This window comes from Halichoerus grypus, chromosome 9 (assembly GCF_964656455.1).
Source record: "Halichoerus grypus chromosome 9, mHalGry1.hap1.1, whole genome shotgun sequence".
In the NCBI taxonomy this organism is placed as follows: Eukaryota; Metazoa; Chordata; class Mammalia; order Carnivora; family Phocidae; genus Halichoerus; species Halichoerus grypus.
In genome coordinates, this window is record NC_135720.1 from 45,260,382 (window position 1) to 45,288,090 (window position 27,709).

General features: G+C 40.5%; 1 protein-coding gene, 1 long non-coding RNA gene and 1 pseudogene across 4 annotated transcripts; 2 read left to right on the forward strand and 1 right to left on the reverse strand.

Moving 5' to 3' along the window:
* Positions 1-583: 583 nt before the first annotated feature.
* LOC118529424 (uncharacterized) lies at positions 584-23,974 on the reverse strand. Of its 3 annotated transcripts, none has more exons than XR_013441142.1 (5): positions 23,748-23,974; positions 16,837-16,925; positions 13,854-13,891; positions 11,052-11,209; positions 584-1,440 (listed from the first exon to the last, which is right to left on the reverse strand). It is a non-coding gene; the product is annotated as an uncharacterized LOC118529424 (long non-coding RNA). The 3 variants fall into 3 exon arrangements; XR_013441140.1 differs by having other exon boundaries at positions 11,052-11,272; XR_013441141.1 differs by lacking the exon at positions 13,854-13,891 and having other exon boundaries at positions 11,052-11,272.
* LOC118529422 (host cell factor C1 regulator 1-like) lies at positions 12,803-13,402 on the forward strand (annotated as a pseudogene).
* Positions 23,975-27,294, forward strand: TSPYL1 (TSPY like 1). The gene has a single exon (XM_036082234.2). It carries the CDS (start codon positions 24,084-24,086, stop codon positions 25,383-25,385), a length of 1,302 nt encoding a protein of 433 aa, XP_035938127.1. The 5' UTR covers positions 23,975-24,083; the 3' UTR covers positions 25,386-27,294.
* The last annotated feature ends 415 nt before the right edge of the window (positions 27,295-27,709 follow it).

A 27,709-nucleotide genomic window follows, 5' to 3' on the forward strand; every position in this document is an offset into this window, starting at 1 on the left:
AGCAGAGGAGTAGGAAGGGTACACAATGGAGAGAGGACGGCAGAAACAAAACTCGGGAGAAGGAATCATCTCAGGGAAAGGAAGGAATAAGGCAGAAAAACTAAGTTGGGACTTATAGAAGGTCCCTGCATCTAATGCTAAGGAGCTTAAAATTTCTTTATATGGGCAGTGGGAAGCTGATGAAATTATTATGTGAGTGTTTGTGTGTGTGTGTTATAATAAAGTTTGTTGTTTGGATAACAGTAAGGCAAGTTTAATATTTAAAAACTGAATTGGGGGGGGCGCCTGGGTGGCTCAGTTGGCTAAGCAGCTGCTTCGGCTCAGGTCATGATCTCAGGGTCCTGGGATTGAGCCCAGTGTGGCGCTCCCTGCTCAGCTGGGAGCCTGCTTCTCCTTCCCCCTCTGCCCCTCCCCACCGCTTGTGCTCTCTCTCTCTCTCAAATAAATAAATAAAATCCTTAAAACAAATGAAAATAAAAACTGAATTTTTAAAAGCTTTTATTTTGAAACAATTTCAAACTTACATAAATGTTGCAAGAATAGTAAAAAGAACTCCTATATACTCTTTATCCAGATTTGCCCATTGTTACTATTTTGCCACATTTGCTTAATGTTCTCTCTATATAGCATATATATTATTTATATAGACATATACAAACATACAGATATGGATATGCATATGTATTTATACACATATGTACATATATATACACATATATATACACTCATGTATATGTACACACTCTTTTTTTCTAAACTAGTTGAGAATAGGTTCACACATTAATGCCTTTACCTCTTAATAATTCAGTGTGTATATAAAGTTCCTCAGCCTTTATTTTCATGACATAGGGATTTTTAAAATACAGTGAGAATTTTTAATGCAAATGGTATGTTAAAAAATACATTATTATTGAAAAATGACTAAGGTCAGCAAGAAAGAGATTGATGGATAAGAAAGAGCATAAAATAAGGGAAAGAGAGAAGACCAGACTGAACCAGCTGAGATGATGAAGTCCTCATAGGATGGGAGAGAAGGGCACCCATGTGGGAGATTCAATAGCATTTCGTGTATATTGTGTGCAAAACATAAAGGAAATGAAAACTTGATTCTAGATTGGGACATTTAATGGATGGTGATAAGGATTATAAGATAAATAGAATTTGAGTTTTGTTTGATTTTAGGTTGAAGGAGGAGAACCAGTTTTTTTTTTTTTTTAAAGATTTTATTTATTCATTTATTTGAGAGAGTGAGAGAGAGAGAGAGAGCACATGAGAGGAGGGAAGGTCAGAGGGAGAAGCAGACTCCCTGCCGAGCAGGGAGCCCGATGCGGGACTTGATCCCGGGACTCCAGGATCATGACCTGAGCCGAAGACAGTCGCTTAACCAACTGAGCCACCCAGGCGCCCGAGAACCAGTTTGTTTTTGAATGCTGAGCAGACCTGTAATGTTGGAAACAAGATACAGAGTTCAGATGAAATGTCTAAAATAGAGAAGGATTACCTAAAGAAGATAAACCTAAACAACCCATCTTCTGCTTATCTTTCTATTTCTCGACTGAATCCTGAACACAGCAGATACTTAATAAGGATTGTAGACTGACAACCATCTCTTAGTAGCCTAAGGAAAAGGCAAGGGATGGCCAAGTTCCCTTCTAGGCAAAGGAGGGCTGGGAAGACTCAGGGGATTTCCCTGTAGAATAGAGGAACCCTTGGCTGGCTCAGTGGGTGGAGCATGCAACTCTTCATCTCTGGAGTTTGTGAGTTTGAGCTCTATGTTGGGTGTGGAGATTACTTAAAAAATAAAAATAAAAAAAGTATATATTATATTTAATTATTCATTTAACACTTGTTTTCCCTTGCTAGATTGTAAACTCAATGATGACATCAAATATGTCTGAATTGCTATACATATATATATATATATATATATATATATATATATATACATATATATATATAGAGAGAGAGAGAGAGAGGAACTTATATATTGAATTGAGGAACCTGAGTCAGCAGGCCAGGGCAACTTCTCCCCAGCTGCTGAGAATCAGTCAAACAGGAATTAAGAGGGTGCCAGAAGCACACAATGCTTTGTACCAGGTCCACAATCCCCCATCCAGAATTTCCAAACCCCCAAAACTCTGAAAAGTATTTTTGTATCTCATTTGGCAGCAAAACCTGACCTGAATTGATTTGAAGCTCTTGGCAGTGTTTCTTTATCCTACTTACTGTGCACATTCATACATTTCTCTGCATGACTATTAATGTGTTTGATAACAAGTTTTGTTTTAGAACTCACTGGGGATAGTGCTTCATATGCACCCTAACTATCTCCTTTCTAAAATCCAAAAAATTCTAAATTTCAAACTCATAGGACTGTAGAGATTTCAGATGAGGAAATGTGAAAGTATATTTGAAAATTTGGGTAAATATTACCTTTGCAACCTAGACTGGCACACTTAAATGAACATTTCACTCATGAAAATGTGAATGGAAGTCACAGAAGTCTCCCTGGGCTTTGGCATCTTATATCTGGAACTACAGAGAGGGGCTTCATTTTGCCTCTTCTGACTCACTGTCCATTTCAGTGTCTTTGGCTCTTTGCTTCATTCTGTCCCTCAGCATCCATTACAGGCCTTGCTCACCATTGGATCCAAAGCCCTCACTCTTCTTCAGGATATGGTTTTTGCTATTTGATCTCTGACCCTCCTGAACCATAACTGCCTCTAAGAAAAGAGATTATCAACCTCCTTTCCCCTACCCATCCTCCCCACCCTCACTGTGCTATGCCCTATGGGACTCATCACCTGTACCTGTCTCCTGCTGCCTGCCCCACACCCTGCGGGGTGGGCAAGTGTGCAAAAAGGAATCAGAACAATCAGCCATTCAACTTGGTCATTTGTTGGCTAATCATTTATTTATTCATTCATTCAAGAAATATATATTGAAAATCTACAATGTGCCAAATACTATGCTAGGTACATGAAGTAGAGCAATTCAGACATATTTGATGTCATCGAGTTTACTATCTAGTAAGGGAAAACAGGTGTTAAGTGAATAATTAACTATAATTGTAGTAAGTGCTACAAATGGGGAGGCAGAGTGTGGTGAGATTGTACAAGGGAAGCTAGGAGAGAAGGGGCCAAACCTGGTGTAGAGGCTCAAGGAAGGGCTCCTGGAGGAAGTGACTTTTGCGCTGAGATGAAAAGGATGCAGCCAGGTGTAAAGGGTGAGGGGGGCAGGAACGATGGAGGTGGAGAGAATTCCAGGCAAAGCAACCTGCCTATGAAGGAGGCAAGACAGGAAGGAGCTTGGCCTAAATGTGAATGTGGAAGCCGTAACCGTGGCTAACGAGGAGAAAGAGAGGGAGCCTAGGGTGACGTAAAAGAACTTTGGTCTTTATGTGAAGAGATAATCCACCATTGAGGGGTTTTAAGTAAGGATGTGACCTAGTCAGATACTACTTATCAGACCACTCTCGTTGTGGAGTAGAGAAGGGGAGAGATCAAGAGTGAGTGCATAAGGAACTGAATAAAATTGTTCTTCTCATGACCCTGAGTAAGATTGCACCCTGAACGAGTGGGTTACACAGCCTAGCTCCACATGGGTGAGGCCAGGGTTTCTAGGAAGTCCTGACCATCTTCAAGGAGGAAAACGTACAAAACTCCTTTTCCAGGTGGGTCCTCCAGACTTCTTTTCACCTCCCAGAGTGAAGCCTATCCCAGAAAAGGTTGTCTGCTCTCTCTCTGTACGCTCCCACATACATCTACTATAAAACCTTTCAGCCTGACCACCTCAGTAGTTCAACCACTGTTCCACAACTAAAGAATGCTCTCTCTTAGCACCTTGCTCCATATTTTATGTTTGAATAGTATATAAAAATCACAGTTGGGATGATTTCTCCTTTAAGTTTGTTGTCCATCAATGCTATTTAAACTCTTGAGGAAAGATGGCCAGGAAGTTTGCATTAAGAATCATAATCATATGTTATCATGATTCTTCACTCAAATAGAGCAGCATTTACTCTGGCTTACTTCCATACTCCAAGACTTTTATGCTGCCTGCTGGCATGAGGAACACTGCTGGAATTCATTCTTGAGCAGAATTTTTCCTGAACTGAAACTCTACACTAAAAAGCAGTGAAGGAAACTTGTTACCATTCATTTATTTTGGACTTAGATTCAAAGGGTGCGAGGAATAGGGGAAGGACAATAGTTCTTTGAGACCAGTTAGTAGAAGGCCAAAAATCCCTCATTAGACTTGATAGCTTGACGCAGAATAGTCAGGAAAGCAATTATGTAAACTATATCTTTAGCAGGAGGGGAAAGATAAGATAAATACATGTCATAAGGCATACTAATTGCCAAATATTATAGATGGTCCTTCTGAATTCTAAAATTTCCCCGGTCTTCACTGCTCTGAAATTTTATCAAGAGTGATAAAATTATATATTCAGAAGTTAAAGAAATTTGTACATTTGAAGTTGGGCTTTTTTTCTTTCATTTTTGTATTTGTATGAAAATAATATACAAATATGGAAGGAAATGAGTATTGCACTATTAAGGACTATTTAGTATTCCAAAAATAGTAACATCCACCTAAAATGTACCACTTGGAGTACTTAAAACGTACTACTATTCAAACATAACTCTATTATTTCCAATTGTTCCTCTAATTGTGACTTTGGATCCCACAGGATTCCAGCAACCTCTCAAAGTACAAATGTAGTAGTTTAGCGTTGAATAAAATCTCTTTCTGGAAGGTGTGAAGGTGTGAAGGTCTGTCTTTTCTTTATTCTCCATATACTGTACACATCTTCCTAAGAAAAATTTGCATTTTCTGGACTAAGATTTGTGAATAACTGCCAAATTTAAAAAAGTTTGAACAAAAGCGTATTATTAGCAGACTGGCAGTTTATTAAAATTCCACAACTATATTTCCATCTAATGTTCCACATTATCCTTGCCCACAGCCAACCATCACCAAAAACTAGCAATCTCAGAAAATAGCAAAGTGTTGTTAGTAACTTTCTTTTAGACCATACTAATTTTACTGGGTCAACTTCAGTTCATAATATACTTTGGAATTATCCATTTCAACATTAATGACTTAAAGATGTGCACTGAAAGATTATCTTGGACCTCTTAGATGAGAAAAAATAAGTTGTGAATAGTTTTGTTCAAGTATTGAAAATCCTATTTGGTACAAGTTGAGTGAGAGGAACCTCCCTCGTCTCTCTCTCTCTCTGTTTCAGTCTCTACACCTATACCTAGTCTGTATGTATCTAGATCTATCCTCTCTGCTTAAAATGCCTGACTTAGGAGAGAGGAAGCAACCCACCCATATTCTAAAGTAACTTAAACACATACAGTGAGACTGCTGCATTAGCTGAAAGACTTAATACCACAATGGAAAAAAGCCCCAAGTAAAAATGAAAACATCCTCAGACCATGAAAGTAGTTTAGAATTTTGTGTTTATTTCTTCTTCCTAAAAAACCTTGATGGTCCAACCAGTGAGACATCAAAAATCTATCCAGAACTTGAATTAATATACATTTGTAACTATACTCAGAACTGTATTTATCCACCTCTCCACTCCCCACAAATGTGGCACACGTTTCTTTCGCTTTTTTTCTTCACTGTTTGCCATTAAAGCCAGGAATTCAAATATGAGTAAGTTCTGAAGGGCAGACTCTATAAAACTGACCTAACGTGGCTTACACTCTTAAAAGTCTTGGCCCAGGATAGCCAAATATATACGTTATAATAGTTGTAAGATTTATGAGTTCAAATTCTATGAAACTCAAAATCAAGGAATAATTTTTTTTCTTTCCTTTTCTAAGGGGTAATTTTTTAATTCAAGCAGACCTTCAGGATGAGAAAATTTACCTATATTTTTAGTTTACCATGCCTTTGGAGCATTTTGTTCCCTAGCAGCTTTCTAAACCCATAATTATAGGTAACTTTTAATTGGCTCAAATTATTTATTCTTAAATTGAGGGAGAAACTGCTAATTGTTCCTCAATATTCAGTCTTTTCTTTTGAATTTTAGGTGAGCACAAAACCACATTAGCTAGAGACTAATTTCTCTCTGTCTCCCTTGCAAACCAAGTTTTGCCATTGGCATGTGAGTATATACAACTGGAATTTTCAGGTCACATTAGAAAACCGCTTGCCTTCATTTCCTCTTTCCCCATATTTATCACTGAATAATCATTACCTATTTTATGAAAATTGATACTGTCTTGGGAATAGAAAAGCTAGTAAAAACTGTCCTCATGTTCAACTTGTTTCCAAACTAAGAGGGATTAGTAACAAATAACTAAAACAAAATAAGTAATCATAATAGATGTACAAACAATGCTAAGGGTTCAAAGGAAAAAGATAATATATCTGGCCTGAGACATCCAAAAAATAATTCAGTCAGGAGTTAATGATTGAGAAGGGTGGTAATGAATAAAGTGGGAGAGAATGGCTCCCCTGCCCTGGCCCATCCTAAAAAATGCAGAAAAGTCAAATGCTTCCTGTGCATCTTGACACTGGCACTGAGTTAGCTTACACTATCCTACCAACACTGTGGGTCACAAATGTGTTAAATACTTTACCTGTTTAGCTTTCTATAGCTGCTATAACAAATGACCACAAACTTAGTAGTTTAAAACAACACAACCTTAATATCCTAGCATTCTGGAGATCAGAAGTCCAAAATGGGTTTCACGGGACCGAACTTAAGGCATGGTAGGGCAGCATTCTTTTCTGCAGCCTGAGGAGAATCCATTTCCTTGCTCTTTCCAGCTTCTAGAATTTGCCCATACTCCTTGGCTAGTGGCTTCTTCCTCCATCTTCATAGCATCTTCAATGCTGATAGAATTCTTCTCACATTGCATCACTCTGACCTCCTGTTCTGCCTTCCTTTTCTACTTTAAGGAGACTTGTGTTTATTTTGGGCCCACCCAGATAATCCAGAAAAATCTCCCTATCTCAAGGTCAGCTGATTAGCAACCTTAATTCCTTCTTGCCATGTAACATGGTATTCACAGATTCCCAGGATTAGGATGTGGATGTCTTTGGGAAGCCATTATTCTGCCTATTACATATGATCTCATTTAATCTTTATCACAGATCTATGATTTTGGTAGTAGTGTTAACTCTATAGATAAGAAATGAAGGAATAGAAAGATTAAGGGATTTGCCCATGATTACCAAGCCAATAAGTGGCAGATCAGAATTGAGAACTCAAATATTTCTAACTCTAGGGCCTAAACTTTGATAAAGTGACCAAAAATCCGGGTCACTTTAAAGTGACCAATAATTCAGTGTTAAAAAATGGTCAGTCCCAGGTAACTGATCGGTTTTAACACTGAGTTTCACAGGCCAGGAAAACCCCTCTGTCCCAGGCAAACCACGATGGTTAATCACCATATCTGAACACTTAACCCAAATCCCTATTACAAAAGTTTAGCCAGAATTTATTAAGAGCCTAGTCATCAGAGATCACAACTAAATTCTACAGGGCTCCACAGAGGTGGGATATGGTGCTTCATGAGGCACAGAGATGGCAGAGAAACTCTACCTCTTCCTCCAAATTAACTTTTCCCTGGTTTTGAAAGAGGACTTCAACTACTCCCATTTTGACCTCAGTCTCTACTTTCTAATTGATTAAGAAGAACTTAATTTTCACTCGGGCGCCTGGGTGGCTCAGATGGTTAAGCGTCTGCCTTCGGCTTGGGTCATGATCCCAGGGTCCTGGGATTGAGTCCCACATATGGCTCCTTGCTCAGCGGGAAGCCTGCTTCTCCCTCTCCCACTCCCCCTGCTTGTGCTCCCTCTCTCGCTGTCTCTCTCTCTGTCAAATAAGTAAATAAAATCTTAAAAAAAAAAAAAGAAGAAGAACTTAATTTTCACTCAGGCAAAACCCCTGTAGGCAAACATCCCCTAATGGGAACTGAAACTACCCCTCAAGCAATAGGGACTTCCTTGAGCCAACAAGACCCAACCCATGACAATGATGACCTGATTTTTACTGCCCACCTGCATGTACCCACCAACCTTTGTCCCATTTTCCTTATACAAACTTGTATTTTTGGCTAGTCTTTGAAAGGCTAGTCCATTGGCCTCACTGAAATAAATTCCTTTATTGTTTCACCACCACTCAAGTCTCTGCCTTTGGATTTTGTCAGCAGTGAGTGGCCAAACCTGGTCTGCTGGGACCCCTGGAGCCAGGTGCTCTTACACCGCTGTGACCCAACTAGTTTGATAAAAAGATGCATTTGCTGAAGATGGTCAGATAATTTACTCTAAGAAGATTCATAAGCAGGACCTTGAACACAGATGGGAAAATATACTTCAAGTAGAAAATTTAGAATTTACTAAAATTAGTGGCATAAACTTAGTTCTCCCAGAAACTCACTCTGGGACAGGGATTGGAATGCACTTTTTTTTTTTAGGAAGGGATTCCAAGAGACATTTGTGGAGACCGGGGAAGAGAAGGAAGGAAGGAAGGAAAGAAGGAAAGAAGGAAGGAAGGAAGGAAGGAAGAAGGAAGGAAGGAAGGAAGCCAATATAGTGGATGATGAGCAGGTTACTGATAAGGACAGCTGGATTACTGATAATGGACAAGGTTACTGATAATGGACAGATCCTATTGGGTCCTTTGAGAAGATGGTGTAGAACATGTATCAGAGTTGTTCTCCACTGCAGAGGTGAAGAAGCTGGGATTCTGGCCAGGCAGTTGGAAGCCTTCAGCATGCATTGAAATAGTGAATGCCAAGGGGATATGGGCAGAGCACCAATAGTTCTAATTTGCCTATCCAAATAATTTCCTTAGTCTTACTACTTCTCATAATTTCTACAGTGACAACCCTAGTTCAAGCCACTGCAGCAGCTTCCTCACTGGCTTTCTTGCCTCCACTCTTCCTCCCCACCCGATCCCCACACAATAGCCAAATGCCTTTTCCAAAGTATGAATCCAATTATGTCACCACCACCCTAGCAACAACTCAGATTCTTGTTACCACCTAGAATCTAGCTTCCTCATAGCCTTCAAAGCCTTACATGGCCTGACTACCCCATCTCTCTGATCTTACCTCCTAAGTAAAGCTTGTAAACCAGTAATAAACATGGTATATTGGAGTTATGTTTACAATATTCCTCTTCTTTTTGTTGATTAGATTTGTCTCAGTCTTTGCTCTGCTCGTTGGTTCCTCTGTTTACAATGCTTTTCCCAGTAGATCCCCTTCTCACTATTCAGGTTTAACTCTAATATCCCCTCCACAAGGACCTTTTCTTATTTATTACTTTAGCCCAGTCATTCTTTTCACTGACTTTTTTAGAGCAATTATTGGTCCCCCCAAATATCTTTTTATATGTTTTCATATTTATTGACTCTCTGCACACTATTATGTAAACTCCTAAGGGGCAGTGATTTGGAATGTCTTGTTCAAAGCTATGTTCCCAGTACCTAGAATGGGTTCCTCGCACATACTAGGGATTTCAGAAATATTTTTTACTGAAAAAATGTTTCCAAGATGGATGAAGTTGAATGGAAGGGCTTATCTGTCTTGAATATTGTACACATAACTCCAATATACCATGTTTATCACTGGTTTACAATAATCATGAAGAGATGATTTGCTAAGCAAAAGTAAAACTGATGAGATTATGGAAAATTTTTCATCAGTGGAGTCCCATTTAATGAAGTTCTATTTTCAGAGAGGCTTGTAATGATGATCATGTTTTAGCTATTTTTAGAATGGAAATAAAATGACAACTTGCAATTTTCTTTCTCCCTTTAGGTAAATTGATTTATAGCTTTGGATTAAAATTATTTTCTTCTAGGATTTAGTCAATGTGTTAAAAAAAATAACTGAAACTAATAGTATTGAAAACCATTATCAATCAACTTCCAGGAGGTATATTATTGCTTTCTGAAAACCTAGACAGCTTCACCTTGTCTAAATCTTTAAGGCTGTTTTTGTTTGTTTGTTTTTGTTTTGTTTTGTTTTTTTAAATTTTCTGTATTGTGGTTCCTGTCTTCCTGTTCTACTGTTGACTAATTAGGATGTTGCATCTCATCTCATTTTATATAAAGACCCAATTAAAAATTTGGAATGAAGCCGGCAAATTTTAAATAGAAAAAAAAAATGCACACTGTCAGAGTTCAGTAGGACACTGACAGCAGACAGTGAGTCTCAAAGCACTTCCAACACAGCCCAACCCACGTTCCAGCCTTCTCCTCTCCCTTTCACCCCCTACTCCCCACCAGCCACCCTGTTTTGTCTACACTTGTTACACAAGCAGGCTTCCTCCCTCCTGTCTGCCTTTGCCTGGGCTGTTTCCCAGCCTATCTCCCATTCTGTCAGCATCCTCTCTCTCACCTTTCTTCTTCTTTCAAGTCCCAGCTCGTTTCCCTCTTTTAGGAAGCTCTCTCCTAACCCCCAGGCACTTGCTGGGTCTTTATTCCTGTGCTCAGTGTTCAGATTATACTTGGTAAAATATGCCTAACATTCCCATTTTGAAACTGCAGTGTAATGATTTATGTGCAAATCAGCAACCATCCTGCTGCACAATCTTTCAGGGCAAGAACAGCATCTATTCTGGAATCCTCAACACTTACCATATTCACTACAGGAATATGCCCCCTAAGTAGTTGGTGAATATTCTACTCACTTCAACATACCCCGGGGTTCTAAGAGGGTATGTTCTGCACAAGTTATTTCGCTCTGCAATGGTAATTGGTAATGAAGATTGGGGGTGGGTAGGGTAGGGACTTGTTATGTTCACGTCTCCTCTTTTTCCCTATATTCTCCCTTCTGGCTTCAGGCTATTTATACTTTCTTCATTTCTCATTCATTCTTTAACTCTGTAACCCTCTGTCCCTCACAGCTACCCAATTCAGGAACTTTCCTTCCCAGTCTTTGTCTCATTGACATGACTGCACCCTCTGAACCCTAGCATCCTGAAGTCCATTCCTCCCTCGCCTTCTAGGACAACGCTCTTCCGGTTCTTCTATCACTAATGCCTACTTTTCAATTCCTCTGTTTGTCCCACCTCACCTGTCTTTCTCATGTCAGTGTTCCACAGACTTCGACTCTTGGGTCTCCTTTCTTCTCTTCTACATGTCTTTGTGTTCTCATCCACTCTGATAGTTTCAACTATCACCTATGTTACAGGATTTCTTGTCCTTCGGTGCACGTAGTTCTTGGTCACATCGCTTCGAAGAATGAAGAGGAAGACCAGACGAAGAGTGGTGGGTAACAAAGCGATGTTCATTGAGCTACAGTAAAACAAAGTTTACTGAGCGATAGTACAAAGCTCCCAATGAGGGAGGGGACCCGAGAGGGTTGGGTTGCCAATTTGGTGTTTAAATCCAGGGGTTTTTATGGGCTCTTCGGTGTGGGCTGTTTTAATCTGATTAACCCCCAAGAACCTGTCATCCAATCAGGTTTTTGTCCACACACTCATCTACCTATCAGGTAGTTGTTCACCTGGGAAAGGGTGGAAGGCTCCTTCCAGGGTGGTGTTTTGTAGCCTTGGGGACCAAGAGGGTAGTGGCCACCACTGCCCTAAGGCATGCTGGCCAGCGCAGGCCACCAGATCAAGCACTTTGTTTAAATATCCCACTGGCTATTGAGCTGGCCACCAGGCCTGGGTTAGGATGTCCAAGGCCATTCCCTTCCTTTTTGTCACATACAAGTTTTAAGTCCTCCAATAGGAAGACTTAAAGCTAGGGCACTGAGTAAAGCCTAGAATAACAGCATGGGGTCTTTTTCCTTTTAAGGGTAGTTTTCCTCTTAGGACGGGGGTGGGGGCCTTGTCCCTGCCTGCCTTTCTTCCAACTATCCTTCATTACCTATATATTAATGACTTCCAAATCCATCTGTAGACCCTGGTGTGAATCAGACTAATGCCATCTTGGACAAATCTGCCATGATGACCAGTTTGTGACCTGAAACCTTCTTGAGCATGCTCTCCTCCCCCTCCCCCCCCCCATTCTTTTGTTCCTCCACACACTTAAGTACACCTTCAGGGCAGAATATCCATGATCTGCCCTGGAGATATGACTATTCTTAAACATTCTCCTCTTGGGTGGTCCCTCAACATGTACTCCTAGTCTCTAGGGTTATAAAAGAGGTCTTAAAGGAGGTTGGGTTGTGGAGATCTGCTTGTCTTGTGGCAGCCCAAGACATGCTTTTATCCATAAGTTCCCTTAATAAAAACCATTTCCAGTCAAGCTGGACTTGTAAGCCTGTTTCTTTGGTCTTCTGGCTCCTTTGGCCTTTGGAGGTCATTTGCATATACCTCCCTTTCACGGAACAACCCTACTCTTCTCCTGACCTACAAATGCCCAAATCTATTTTCCCGTATCTCTAATGGGCTGCCCCAGATTCACAATGAAACTCCCCTTGTCTGTAATTGAACTTGTGATGTCTTCCCTCCCATTATAACCTGGTAATAATCTGGTTCTCTTCCTATATTCCATAACTCACTCACATTTCCACTCATTCCTGTTGTCCAAACAGAAACAAACTCCTCGCCCATCTTCATACCTAGTTTCAGTCAATTCTTTTATTTCTCTTAAATATTCTGTTCTGTCACTACCACATTTCTAAAGATACTTTCATCAATCTTTGCCTGAGTTACTATAACACTTTGAAACTAGTTTCCCAGCCTTTAATCATACAACCTTCAAGCCTTTTTCCATGTAGCAGTTAATGTTATTTTCTATGATCCTGCAGCAGCTGCTGGAATGAGGCCCCCCAGGTCAGGCCCAGTGCTACCCAGGGACGCCCCAGACCCGGGACGTGAGCTCCCCTCTCTGAAGAGCTGTGCCCATGAGCACCAAGCGGTGCCTGGAGGAGGAGCAGGAGACCCTGTGCAAACAGTTCCTTTCTGAAGAGAACATGGCCCCCCACTTCCCTGGACTCAGCCTGCACAATGACCCCCCTTACTGCAGCTTCCCCATGACTTCCCCTATCTCTGCCCCCACTCAGGAGCCCTCGCTCTGAGCTGCTTCTCTGGCACTACCCTGGGAACCTGATCCCCAAGGCCCTCCAGCTGCTGAGGTTGCCTGGGTTAAACAGTGAGTGGCAGAACATTTCTATTAGTGGCCACCCCCTACTACCCTGCAACCCAAGCTGGGGAGATAATGGAGCTCTGAGTGCTGGTGGGCAGTATTTCTGCCCACCTTACTTCTTCCCCACAACAGAGAAGACCAGCATACCCACTAAGGGACCAGCTGTCCTGAATATTCTTCAGACCAGGCCTCTGGGCCCCAGGACCTACTCTCAACAGAGGAGGACACTGAATCCCACAGAGCCCTGGGGTAAGAGGGGCTAGAGGGACAGGAGCATGGGAAGGGAGGCATTCCCCCCAGAACTGAATAAAGATTGCTGAGAAAAAAAAATTGTTATTTTCTGACACATCCATGTCAGTTCCCTGTTTAAAAACCTCCAATATCCTCTATTGGTCACAGGATTTTAAAACACATATTTAAAAATTAACAAGTCAGGAAACAACAAATGTTGGTGAGGATGCAGAAAAAGTGGAATCCTCTTACACTGTTGGTGGGAATGCAAGCTGGTGCAGCCACTCTGGAAAACAGTATGAGGTTCCCCAAGAAGTTAAAAATAGAGCTACCCTATGACCCAGTACTTGCACTACTAGCTATTACCCAAAGGATACAAATGTTGTGATCCAAAGGGGCACCTGCACCCCATTGTTTACAGCAGCAATGTCCACAATAGCCAAACTATGGAAAGAGCCCAGATGTTCATCAACAGATGAATGGATAAAGAAGATGTGCTATATATACACAATGGAATATTACTCAGCCATCAAAAAGGATGAACTCTTACCATTTGCAACAACGTGGATGGAACTGGAGGGTATTATGCTAAGCGAAAGAAGTCAGAGAAAGACAATTATCATATGGTTTCACTTATATGTGGAATTTAAGAAACAAAACAGATAATCATAGGGGAAAGGAGGGAAAAATAAAATAAGACGAAATCAGAGAGGAAGACAAACCATAAGAGACTCTTAATCATAGGAAACAAACTGCGGGTTGCTGGAGGGGAGGTGGGTGTGGGGATGGGGTAACTGGGTGACGGGCATTAAGGAGGGCATGTGATGTAATAAGCACTGGGTGTTATATGCAACTGATGAATAACTGAACTCTATATCTGAAACTAATGATACACTATACGTTAATTAATTGGATTTAAATAAAATAAGATAAAAATAAAACGTATATCTATTATATATTATGCACATAAAATAATAACTCTCTCTCACACACAAACAAGGCGCTTAGCCATCAGATTCGATTTTACCTAACCATCCCTGCCCACTAATGGCCTTATCTTTCAGCCATTCCTCAAGCTGTCTGGGCTCTTGGCTTGCATCTGGGTTCTTCCTGAGGGTGTTCCATCAGCACTGAATCAACAATTTCACTGCGGTTGAACTGTGAAAATGTTCTCTCTTTGAGAGAGAAGTAAGCAATTAAGACGATCCCTCTATTGTTTAAATCAGGGAAAGGTTTCCAACATGGGTAGATACATATTAGGTAGGAAGGATGCATATTTCCTCTCTCTTCTTAGGATGAATTATCAAGAATCATTTCCAAATTGGACTTAATATATTTCCTGAAAACAAACTTTTATTTTTAAAACTTCCTCCTGAGTACAGAATAGTAAAAACTAGTGAAATACTTATTGGTTAGAGCTCTTTTATCCTTGAGTTCATTCATCAGCAATTGAAATCTCTGAGCCCCACATGTAAGAATCTGGAAATGCTGTTAAGTTAGAAATATCAGTGGTAGCAGGAGGTATTGTTTTTTAAATCTGTCCCACCTTTAATAAATGCTTCCACTGAGGGTACTTGTCTCCTAAAAGCCATAAGTTCTGTTTAGATTAAGATACTGAAGTTCCCATGGCTGTATAAGTTAGCCTTCAATGTGGAATCGTTCAGTCAATGTAGCCAACATTGCATAAAAGTCCTCTGGGTGCTACAGAAGACACAAACCCTAGAAAAAAGTTATCAGGAAACAGGCAGCAGACCTTGAGTTCCCTGGTTACTGTTAAAGATTTCGAGAAATCAGAAAAGCAACATGGCAGAGTAGGAAGAGCTTTGAAGTTAGGCAAACTGGGTTTATATCCATACTCCATTACTTACAAGCTAGGTAACTTTAGGCAAGTCACTTGACCTGAGATTACCTAATCTGTATAGTAAGGTGAATTCTACCTATGTCATAGAAGGGATGAGAACATTTCTTTTTTTTTTTAAAGATTATTTATTTATTTATTTGACAGAGGGAGACACAGCGAGAGAGGGAACACAAGCAGGGGGAATGGGAGAGGGAGAAGCAGGCTTCCCGTGGAGCAGGGAGCCTGATGCGGGGCTCGATCTCAGGACCCTGAGACCATGACCTGAGCTGAAGGCAGACGCTTAACGACTGAGCCACCCAGGCGCCCCAGGGATGAGAACATTTCTATTAGTGGCCAAATGAATGAATGATGGTCTCTTTCCAAATCAAGTTTTCACATTTTAAAAATAGATGTGCGTAGTATGGCTTGCTTACAAACCAAAAGAAGTTGCAATATAGTATTAGAGCCAAAGGATTCATAAGTCAGAGTTCTCAGCTAACAGATGAAGTGTTATAACAACCAAAGTATCAAGTTAGATACCATATTATGCACTTTTCATACTGAATTAATTTTTATGTGGAAAGCAGTAAATGACTTAGATGAAACTTGTTTTAAAACAAGAGGACTGTTTTGTTTTGTTTTTTATCATGGAAGTTTGACTGTTGTAAAAAAGGTTTTTGACCTTGGGACTCTACAAAAACAAAATTACACTATTTTTGTAAGATTATATATGAGGCTCTGGAGTTTTAAGGAACAGGGCAACCCAAATTCATGGGAACAATATTTAAAGGATTTAGCTACTTATCTGAACTTCATACTATCTAGAAAATGCATAGAAATATTTTCCCTTGGATGAAATTTCTTAACCTTAGGATTTTGAGATGTTTTCAAATATAAAAGTCACATTTATTAAATGGCTTGACTGTCCACTTTTGGTATTGTACCAATCAAATTACCATGACTCACACTGATATAAAAATTCCTCATAATTATTTTCATTAATTGTTTCACATTCATTATTTTCTTTTCATTTTATTTTAAATTATTTCACTTTACTAAAAGTACAGTAGGGGCTTGTCCCACTAAGCATAAATTTTATTGGCTATTTAAATGTTTAACCTAGGGGCCCCTGGGTGGCTCAGTCAGTTAAGCGGCTGCCTTCGACTCAGGTCATGATCCCATGATCCCTGCTGAGCAGGGAGCCCACTTCTCCCTCTCTCTCTCTCTCTCTGCCTACTTGTGCTCTCTCTGTCAAATAAATAAAAATTAAAAAAAAAATGCTAACTGAAAGGATGAATTTTAATAAGTGATTTTTTTTCTTTAAGACTTTTATAGAGTATAGGCCTGCTATAACTGTGGAATGGCATTTTAGTCCCAGCAAGCCTCCTTTTTCCCACAACCTGAAGATACTATATGTCTAAAATGCGTTGTTTAATAGACTTTCTGCCATGCATGCTTTCCAAGAGTGGCCACTAGTCAGATGTTGCTCCGGAGTTCTTACAATGTGGTCAGTGTGACTGATGAACTGAATTTTTAATTTTAATTAATTTAAACTTAAATAGGCACATGTGGCTAGTGGTTACTGTAATGGACAGTACAGGTCTAGAATGCATGTTGAAATAGCTGGAGCAGTAAACAAGTGTGATTACTATGCCCTCATTCCCACCTCTTTTTCATGTTGTTCAGTTCTTACCTATAGCAGAGTCCAATTCAAGTCTCATTTCCTGGATGAAGTTTTCACTGACCACTCTAATACACATGGGTGTCTTTATTGTCTGAATCCTAAACACAATTTTTAGAATGGAATTTAGTGCCTGATTGAACCTTGTACAATAGTTTAATTTTAATATATGTAAGTTTTATTAGCATAAAACAATACAAATAATACTGTTACCTTTTATTCATTGAAAGCTTACAGTGCTAAACTTTACACATATCTTATTTCATCTTCCTAACAGGCTGGTAAAGTATGTATCATAATCTCTATTTAGGGGCACCTGGGTGTCTCAGTCGGTTAAGCGTCTGCCTTCAGCTTAGATCATGATCTCAGGGTTCTGGGATCAAGCCCCACCTCAGGCTCCCTGCTCAGCGGGGAGTCTGCTTCTCCCTCTCCCTCTGCCCCTCCTCACTGCTCGTGCTCTCTCACTCTCTCTCAAATAAATAAATAAAATCTTAAAACAATCTCTATTTAACATAGAGATTCACTGGCTCAGAGAGATGAAGTGACTTGCCTGGGTTAAACAGTGAGTGGCAGAGCTGGAACTTGAAACCAGGTCAATGACTAGTCTACACAGGTTAGGGACCTTGCTGGAGTAGGTAGGGTCTTATGAGATATTTTGGCTTGATTTGATTATTAGAAGCCATCATAACAAATCTAAGCCCTATTTGAGAAGACTACTTTATAACAATTACAGCATACTGGGAGTGAAAGATTATGATTCAATTTAACTTACAGGAGTATTTCATTTATAGTGAAAGACCATTCCAAAGTTCACATCACTTTCTTAAAGACCAGTTGCTCCCTCTAGTGAAAAATCAATGTGAATACCATGCCCACTAAGTAACAGATTCTCAGTAGATGTACCCTCCTTTGGCGTGTATTAGAAATTTGTGGAGGTGTATTTTGGCTATTAAAAAGAATGTTATTCGCTTTCATTAGGTAGTGTCAGGAATGCTTTTTACCAACAGTAAGTCCTTAACAACAACAAAACTGTCCCACTGCAGAGAGGGAAAACCACCTGTATTTATTTATGTGAGCCTGGAATTTAACATCATTTTACATGTAAAAATGAAATATGTTTGCACTGTTTTACTATGCAGTGAATATTCCCGGAAGGAAACTATGGCATTTTATCTAATTTAAGACATTATCAATTGTAAAATATAGTATTATTTAAATATCACCAAGACAGAAAAAAAGAAAAATATTGCCAATTAAACTATGACACAATGCATTTTTATACAGAATTTTTACTCTATCTTTCAAAAGCTCTTTTAGACTTTATTTAGATGTAAATCAACTATCACACTTGGACATATATAAAAGGAAAAACAAAAGCAAAATAAATTGTTAGGGTATTTCTAAAATTTCCTCATATTCAGAAAATTTTCTGCAACAGTTTTTGACTCAGAGTTGTCAGTATCCATGTTTTTCCAAACAATATTATCCTCCCTACGCTCAACTACTCTGGTGTTGCTATATTTCTTAAAACGGTGCTCAACTCTTGTATCTATGATTTTCTTCAAGGACAAAGACATCAATTATTTAAGTTTTGATGTTGGCACTTTTCTGAGACTTCCAAAGAGATTGATGGAAAGTTTTCAAACTACAGGTTGCATCCCTTTTTCAGATGGTCTTTAAAGTTTGTCCAGAATGAAATCAGTAACAACTAAGTTCTCACATGCTCAGGCAATGACAACAACGTCATGACTGATACCTGGCTGATAGTGCTTATTAGACATATTTTGGTTGCAGAAATGTGAAAATGTATTTCTTTTCTTTTTTTTTTGGTGAAAATGTATTTTTTTACAATGGAAGAAATATGGAGCCATGGCAATCTTGGGGAACTCTTCCTTTTTCTTTTCCAGAACTTAACCGACATTTGGTCACCAAGAGGAATGCTACTCAGGGTATTTGAGTCACAAGTAAAACCTACCTATATCAGTCTCCACCCATGGTGATTACAACAACAGGTGTAACTTTCTAACTACTTTGTCATTTCTTATAATGTGGGCATGATAATGCCTTTGCATATTGAAACAGATACTATTATAAATTACTTTTACTTCTCTTTTATATCAGAGTCAATTCATTACATTTATGTTTTTCTATTAATTTGTGTAGGTGGGTTATATTATCCATGAATTTCATATCAAGAAAGTAAAGACTAATTTGCTAAAAAAGGTGATGGGGGTCTGACGGGGTTTACAAAATACTGAATTTAGGTATTATGATTAACCACTTTTCCTCTAAACAGAAAGCAAATCCTGGCGTACTTTCCTAACAAATATTAATATGCTTGTGGATAGGGGAATGGATAGGAGGCAGATAAATGTGTATTAATTCAACATTAAATGAGGATAGTTTTATGCTCTTATTTTAGGGAGTAACTTCACATTTTGTACAGAGAGCACAAGTTCTTCAGTTAAACTACCTAGATCCAAATCATGGGTCTATCATTTTTTAAAAGATTTTATTTATTTATTTTTAATGTTTTTTAAAGATTTTATTTATTTATCCAAGAGACAGAGAGAGAGAGAAATCACGAGCAGGGGGGGAGGGGTAGAGGCAGAAGCAGACTCCCCACTGAGCAGGGAGCCTGACGCGGCACTTGATCCCAGGACCCTGGGATCATAACCTGAGCCAAAGGCAGACATTTAACCGACTGAGCCACCGAGGCGCCCCTTGTTTGTTTGTTTGTTTGTTTGTTTATTTAGTGCAAGCAAGGAGAGGGGTAGAGGGAGAGAGATTCTCAAGTAAACTGCTCATTGAGGGCGGAGCCCAATGCAGGGCTTGATCCCATGACCCTGAGATCATGACCTGAGCCAAAATCAAGAGTTGGACGCTTAACTGATGGAGGCACCCAGGTGCCCCGAGTCTACCATTTTTTATGTCTTTTTGAATGAGTAACTCAGTCTCTCTTTGCCTCAGTTCCCTAGTGAGTAAAATAAAGGTCATAATAGCACTAACTCACAGGGTTCTTTATAAGAACTAAATGATACAATACATGGGATCGTGTTTACAACAGTGGCCAGTACATCAGAAGCAGTAAATACATGAAAGTTATAATTACAACCATAAAACATATCTTTCTGCAAAACAAAAATGTCTGAGCTTCTGCTAAACTCCTTATCACCTGAGAAATCATTCCTGAAGAATCTGTGATTCTTTGATATGATGCAAAATAACTTCATGGTTTTTGTGAATATTTTCTCACAGAACCATATTAGAAAAGATTAGATTACCTTTTGAGTAGTGAGGTTTATTGCAAATTGCCACAGAAATGCTCTGTAATGTACAAATATATCTTATATTAAAAGATGCAAAAAAGGGCACTGAGTGTTATACAAGACTGATGAATCACTGAACTCTCCCTCTGAAACTAATAATACACTACATGTTAATTAATTGAATTTAAGTTTTAAAAAATGCACAAAGGTAATAATATGAAGCAGAGCCAAAATATACTCGCCCATAAAATAAAATGTACTGTCAGTACAGACACACCGTTAGTTTTTGTAAGATGATTTAAAGTTTTGTTTTATTCAAACCAACAGCTATCATTAAGGGTCTACTAAAATCTCAGCTCCATGCTATGCTGAGTAAATGCAAAAGAAGAAGCAACTGTGTCCTCTCCCACTGATGACGCTGGGATGCTGGAATACTGAGACTGACATGCATGAAACAACCAGAGTCACTAAGAGGACGAGTATAATTAAGTGCTCAATTGCATGGCACAGCTCATAAAAAGAGTTGTAGGAATTCAGAGCAGGAAGATTAATGAGTCATAGAGTGGTTCAAGAAAGTTGCCCCTAGGAGAAAGGAGGAAGAATGTAAGAGTTTTTATGTATGATCTTGGTTAAGTTAGTTAACCTCTCAGTTATTGTTTCCTCTTTTATAAAATTTGACAATTTAATACATATAAAATGCCTAGCACTTTCTAAAGCAAGATAGGTTTGTGATAGGGTCTTAGAGAATGAACAGTATCTGCCTAAAAAGAGAATGTTTTAGATAGCAAGATGAGTGTGTCATGTAAAAGAGACACGTATTCCTTTTAAGACTTTAGGTTCGGGGCACCTGAGTGGCTCAGTCATTGGGCGTCTGCCTTCGGCTCGGGTCGTGATCCCGGGGTCCTGGGATCGAGCCCCGCATTGGGCTCCTGCTCTGCGGGAGGCCTGCTTCTCCCTCTCCCACTCCCCCTGCTTGTGTTCCCTCTCTCGCTGTCTCTCTGTCAAATAAATAAATAAAATCTTAAAAAAAAAAAAGACTTTAGGTTCAAAAACATAAGGAAAAACTTCTGCAAGTAGTAGCTGCAAATAATACTATTAATATATTAAGTACAATCTTCTGTGGCAAATAGCAACCATATTTTTTTTTCCTGCATGGCAAAATGACTCCTTGAGCACATGAAACTTGGTGCAGACTGAAATCCTAAAGAGCTCTTTCTTCCATGAAAGGATTCTCTCTTAAAAAAAAAAAAAATGGCATAGAATACACAAATCTGCTTTTCCCTCTAAATTCTTGTTTCTCGCTGGACCTTCCCTTATTCAAAAGTGACTGTAACTTACACTCTCCATCTTCTATAATGAAGAGTTTTCACCACATCATTTCCCTACTGTGACTTTCAGACAATTAAAATTAGGAGAAATTTAAGTTTTTCCTCATTTTCTGTATATATTCAACCAAATATCCCATATCATGGCTTTTCCAAATGTACTTATAGTAAGAGAAGGAAAGGTTTCTCCACAGTGTCTCAACACTTAGACTCACCAGAATCCTGATTATATTTATATGCACCATCTATCACTGGAGTTGTTCCTAACATTATCAGTTAGAGCACTAATTAAATACACTTGCAGACATCATAATAGTGCCTTTGACAAATAAAGCCACATCTAGTTCTGGTGAAAGCCTGGCAATAGAGTCTTCTGCTTAAAAACAGAAGGCATATTAGAGTAATAAAAGTTTCCACTTTGGGCCAAATTAGATTATTCCAGTTCCAAGACAGAGGATGATTTCACAGCAATAAGAAAGAAGTGGGCCTTGTGGAAAATTCCATTACTCATTCTTATCTACAAGAGTAATTGTCAGCCAAGCACCAAACACCAGGAGGAGAAACTATTCTGTTCATTTGTTCCTGTATTTAACATTCTGATAATGTAACACTGTGCAAGGCAGTGTGCTAGGTACTAGTAAACAGTGGTAAACAAAACTATGACCCTGTCCTTCTGCAGTTTACCGTCTTGTCAGATATCTTTTGTGATAGGTTTTGGCTTTAATTTTCTCTTTCTGGATATTGCCTAATTCTGGTCTCGATAACCAAGAGGCTTAGGATATGATACATCACAGCTGTTGGGCAGGAGGCAGGAGCTCAGAGGAAGCAATGGACAAGGACGGAGGAGCTGCTGCTAGGAAAAACATGACACACACAGAGATGCAACCAAACTTCAATCCAAGCAGTATTCATTTCCTATTGCTTTAGTAACAAATTATCACAAACTTAGTAGTTTAAAACCACACAAACTAATTTTTTTTATATTCTGGAGGTTAGACATCATAAAGATGTTGGCAGTGCTGCGTTCCTTTGGAGGCTCTATGGGAGAATCTATTTCCTTACTTTCCAGATTCTAGAGACTGCCTTTATTCCTTGGATCCTGGTTTCCTTCCTCCATCTTCAAAGTCCGCAGCACAGCACCTTCAAATCTCTTTCTCTTTTCTCCCCTCTGCTTTGATTGTCATATATTCAAAGACTGACACTCCAACCTCCTTCTTATAAGGACCATTGTAATTACATGGGTCCCACCTGCATAATCCAGTGTAATCTGCAAATCTTTAACCTAACCATATCTGCAAAGTCCTTTCTGCCACAGAAGAGAACATATTCACAGGTTCTGATGATTAGGAGGAGGACATCTTTGGGGGCCATTATTAAAACAGCCTACAATCCAGGGCGCCTGGGTGGCTCAGACGGTTAAGCGTCTGCCTTCGGCTCAGGTCATGATCCCAGGGTCCTGGGATCGAGTCCCGCATCGGGCTCCCTGCTCCTTGGGAGCCTGCTTCTCCCTCTGCCTCTCTCTCTGTCTCTCACGAATAAATAAATAAAATCTTAAAAAGAAAAAAAAAGCCTACAATCCAAAGCAAAGCAAATAGAAAAAAAGTTGGCCTGTTTTGCACCTTGAGTCAACTAACTGCACACTGGCATTCTGCAAGTTTTCTACTTCAAGACTATCTTGATTATCCATTTTAATTAGCTTTTCTTTATAAAAATGGTGGAGGGAGGTCCCCCACTGGTATTTCTCTGAGGCCTTGTAACTCTCTAACACCAGTTTTCTTCACAAGTCAACAAACTAAAACAACCAGACACCGGCATCCCTCTTAAGCTCTATGAACTGACTGCCATGAATACATACTTCAATAGGGACAACCTTTCCTACCTCTCTGCAGAACTAAATTCGTGAATAGATTATTGGACTGAAATAGCTTTTCTAATTTCCTGCAGTGAGGGGCCACGAAGCAAGATTCAGCGAATTGACCCTGGCTTAATTCCTGCAGACATTATGTAGCACAAACTCTTCTTTGAGGCAGAGTATAAATTTAGAACTAGCAAGGAATACTATGCGTCACTTTAGTGGTAAAAAGCCGCGGAGTAATTTTTTTTTCCCCAGTAATGTTAGAGGCCAGTCATTTCCACTTGAGAAAAGAGAAACAATTTGCTATTCAAGTTAGTTTAAAAATAAAGAGGTTTTTGCTCCTGGCTATTACAGGGTAACAAGGAATAGATTTACCTTCCTGCCTGAAAAATACTTAGGCAAAACCAGTAAAACATGTTTTCAGACAACAACTGGCAGTGTAGTGCTGTGATCGCTACAATTACCCCAGCTTACATGCTGGAGGCAGTTTCCAGAGGCATCGCAGGGAGGGTCCTCACTGCCTTCAGTCTCTGAGTCCGAAATACATTTATTAACGTAAGTCAAATTACGGCTTCACCCCACTAAATTCACAGAAGTGAAACTACAACAAGCTAGGACGGCAGGCAAGGGCGGAGCAAAAGCAGCGACTTCTCGCGTTCTGGTGGGATATACGGCCCTGACGTCAGACGTCAACCTCGCGGAGACGCTCGCGAGATTAGAGGGTGGGTGGTGCCAACCGCCGGCTGGCGAGGGGGTGGCTTCTGTGAGGAAAACAGCCGTTAATCTACCGTTGGTCAGGCTGCTGCTGACATGAGCGGCCTGGCTGGGGCTGAGAGGTCCCTTTTCCCCCAAGCCGGCAGTCTCACGATTCCCGACCGTGCCCCAGGAGACCTGGACCCACGCCAGTGCCTGAAGCTCCGTGAGGAAACCGAGGTGTCGCAGGTGATGGCGGAGCCGGGTGCGGGAAGCTTGAACACGGTCGCGCTCCCACCGCCTCAGCTTCCAGAGGAGCGGGGAGCCTTCCACGCCCCCGCGGGCTGTGGCCACCCTGCCCAGATCCGAGGCGGTGGGGATCGCGGTTTCGCAGCGACCGAAGCGGGGCAGGCGGAGGCTCCGTCTCTCACGGAAGGCCTGGAAGCTGTGTCGGTGTCCGTGGCAACGGACAACAGCCTGAAAAATGGCTGTCAGAGTGGAGAGCCGCGCGGCCCAGGTGGGGAGAAGCCAGAGGGGCCGGGGTCTGAGGTGTTGGCAGAGGTGAAGGCCAAGGAAGTGGAGCCTGAGAAGTGCGCCATTTTCTCGGTAGCAGTGGATGAGGAGGTGGTGAAGGAAGAAGTGAAGGAGGAGGAGGAGGAGGTGGTGGTGGAGCAGAAGATGGAGATAGAGAAGCAAGTAGGTGAAGAAATAGAAATGATTGAGGAAAATAGAGTGGTAGAGGAGGTGAAGGAAGAAGCAGGGCCCCGACCCTTGAATATGGATCTCCGCATGAACCCCCTGGAAGCCATCCAGTTGGAACTGGACACTGTGAATGCTCAGGCTGACAGGGCCTTTCAGCAACTGGAGCATAAATTTGGGCGCATGCGTCGTCACTACCTGGAGAGGAGAAACTACATCATTCAGAATATCCCGGGCTTCTGGGTCACTGCCTTTCGGAACCACCCCCAGCTGTCCCCCATGATTAGGGGCCAAGATGCAGAGATGTTAAGATACATAACCAATTTGGAGGTAAAGGAGCTCAGACACCCTAGAACTGGCTGCAAATTCAAGTTCTTCTTTCGAAGAAACCCTTACTTCAGAAACAAGCTTATTGTCAAGGAATATGAGGTCAGAGCCTCTGGCCGAGTGGTGTCTCTTTCCACTCCAATCATATGGCGCCGGGGCCATGAACCCCAGTCCTTCATTCGCAGGAGCCAAGATGTCGTCTGCAATTTCTTCACCTGGTTTTCAGACCACAGCCTTCCAGAGTCTGACAAGATTGCTGAAATTATCAAAGAGGATTTGTGGCCAAATCCACTGCAGTATTACCTGTTGCGTGAAGGAGTCCGTAGAGCCAGACGTCGCCCAATAAGAGAGCCAGTAGAGATCCCCAGGCCCTTTGGATTCCAGTCTGGTTAATCTCAGCCTTTGGAAATGCTGCACAAGGTCCCCTACCACCTCTTGCTGGACCTGTGCTTGGACAACAGAAATGGGTATGCCTTCTGCCTTTTTTTTTTTTTTTTTTTTTTTTCCATTCCTGACATTTCTACAACCTTTTTCCTCTGGACATTGTTTTCTCAACCTCAAGATTGAGACTTTCAAGGCCATGCTCCTCCATTTCCACATGGCCTTCATGCCATTCTGCATTACTATCACATGCTGCATGGTCATGATTTACGTTAACTCCTAGGCCAAGCTGTAAATTGCATTACCTTTATCTGCACTGCATGGACCCTGTTTGTGTCCAGGGCCTTTGGTCTGGCTCTTAGCACCTGGAATTCCAGCTTTGCCTTTAGTACAGGCACATAGCCTGTGGACAGTTGTGGGGCAGAGAGAGCAGCAGTGTGCCACTTGGTCTATGTGATTTATGTAACTCCATTGCTCTTGCACCTCTGGTCACCTCCTACTGCCTACTACTGGCTATGCCCACCCACTTTGGGCTCCTGCCCACCTTGCAGATAATTGTCAGCCCTCCTGTCTGGTTTCTGGTAGACCAGAATCTCTAGAACTGCTGGTGGACCCAGGTTTCCTGCCAGCACACAAAAGACCCTTCCATTCCTCTCCCCAAAAGACCTCCTTGATTCCTCACCCCCCTCTTCCCTCCATCTCCATGATCCAGAACACTACTGTCAAGGTAGTGATCAAGCTAGTGACAAGTTAGACCTTATTCTTATGGCCAGAGTAAGGATGGTGTCCATTCTAACTACCAGGTTTTCTCAGCCTCAACTAGTAAATTCACACAAAACTTAGGTATACCTCTTGTGCCTCCTCTCCTTACCCTGAACGTGATTAAATGCCAGGGTGGCAGTACACTTTTTCTCCATCTGTCTGTCTCCTGTCTCTTAAAAAAAAAAAAAAAAAAAAGCTCAAAAGCGTCTGCAAAAGCAGTCCTTTTAGTTTAATTTGGCTTTAGCTCTTCATTATTTCCAGGGACAGGTTGTCCTGTAAAATAGATTGCTGGAGCTCTTATTCTCCTCTGCTCTCTTCCCCACCCTCCACCCCCTTTAGTGACACCTAGAGCGTTTAAAGGGAGACAGATCTAGTTCATGGTGGATGGAAGAACCAGAGATCGTGTTGGGTGCCCTAAGCGGGGAAAACTGAACAGAAGACCACAGGCAAAAATGAGCAAGATAAAAATTGGGCTAAGATTAAGACTGGCTGACAGAGCCTTCAAGGAAGAGGTTTTCTCTTTCAGTGGTAATGGGAGGAGAAATAGTTTTTCTCAGGATTTCCATGGGAGAATTGAAAGGGATTATTGGAGTGTTAAGTGTATTGCCTAGAGAAGAGTTCTTTAAAGAAACAAAGCAACTTTGGGTGCTTTCTCTTGTTTTCATTTGATTTAATTTATTCAGAAGATTGATACTGTGTTTTTTGTTTTTTGGTGTTTAGTAAAATAACATTTTCTATTTCTGCTTACTGGGAAAATTGAGCGGTATAGGCTTTATTTTTGCTTTCAACTGGGAATATTTGGAAAAAATAACAGTTTTACTTTCCTGTAAGATATAGAGACTTAAATGAATATGAGAGTTTTCAACTTCTTGTTTCTGTTAAAACTGTATCCTTAGAAATATAATTTGTGTAATTTGATTTTGTCAGAATCTGAAGGCTGGAAATTGTTGTTCTCATGGAAGAATAACCTACAAAAGATGTTTGCTTGATTGTCTTACTTGATAATTTATCCTGGTAACAACTTAGTAATTGATGTGTTGTTTTTTTTTCCTAAATATAAATACTTGTGAGATTGCCCTGTCAAATTGGAAATGTAACATTGGCATATTTGTTTTTCCTTATATGTGTCCTAGTAAAATAAAAGCACGTTACTCTGCTAGATTTCTTATTTTTCACTCCGCCCATAAACATGCGTGAAGAAATTATTCAAAATAACAGATTATAGAATTTAAAGTTCTAAAAATGGATACAATAGACATTATCCCAAAAGTAAGGAACTAGGGCACACTGCTGTACCTTGCAAGGTTGGGAGGGTTGTTGCTATGGGTTTGGCTTTAAAATGTTAACAGGGTGCCTGGGTGGCTCAGTTGGCTAAGTGGCTGCCTTCGGCTCAGTTCATGATCCCAGAGTCCCGGGATCGAGTCCCACGTCGGGCTCCCTGTTTGGCAAGGAGTCTGCTTCTCCCTCTGACCTTACCCCCTCTTGTGCTCTCTCTCTCTCTCAAATAAAATGAAATCTTTAAAAAAAATAAAATAAAATTAACAATTGCAAGTGCTTACTCATGATGTCACTTT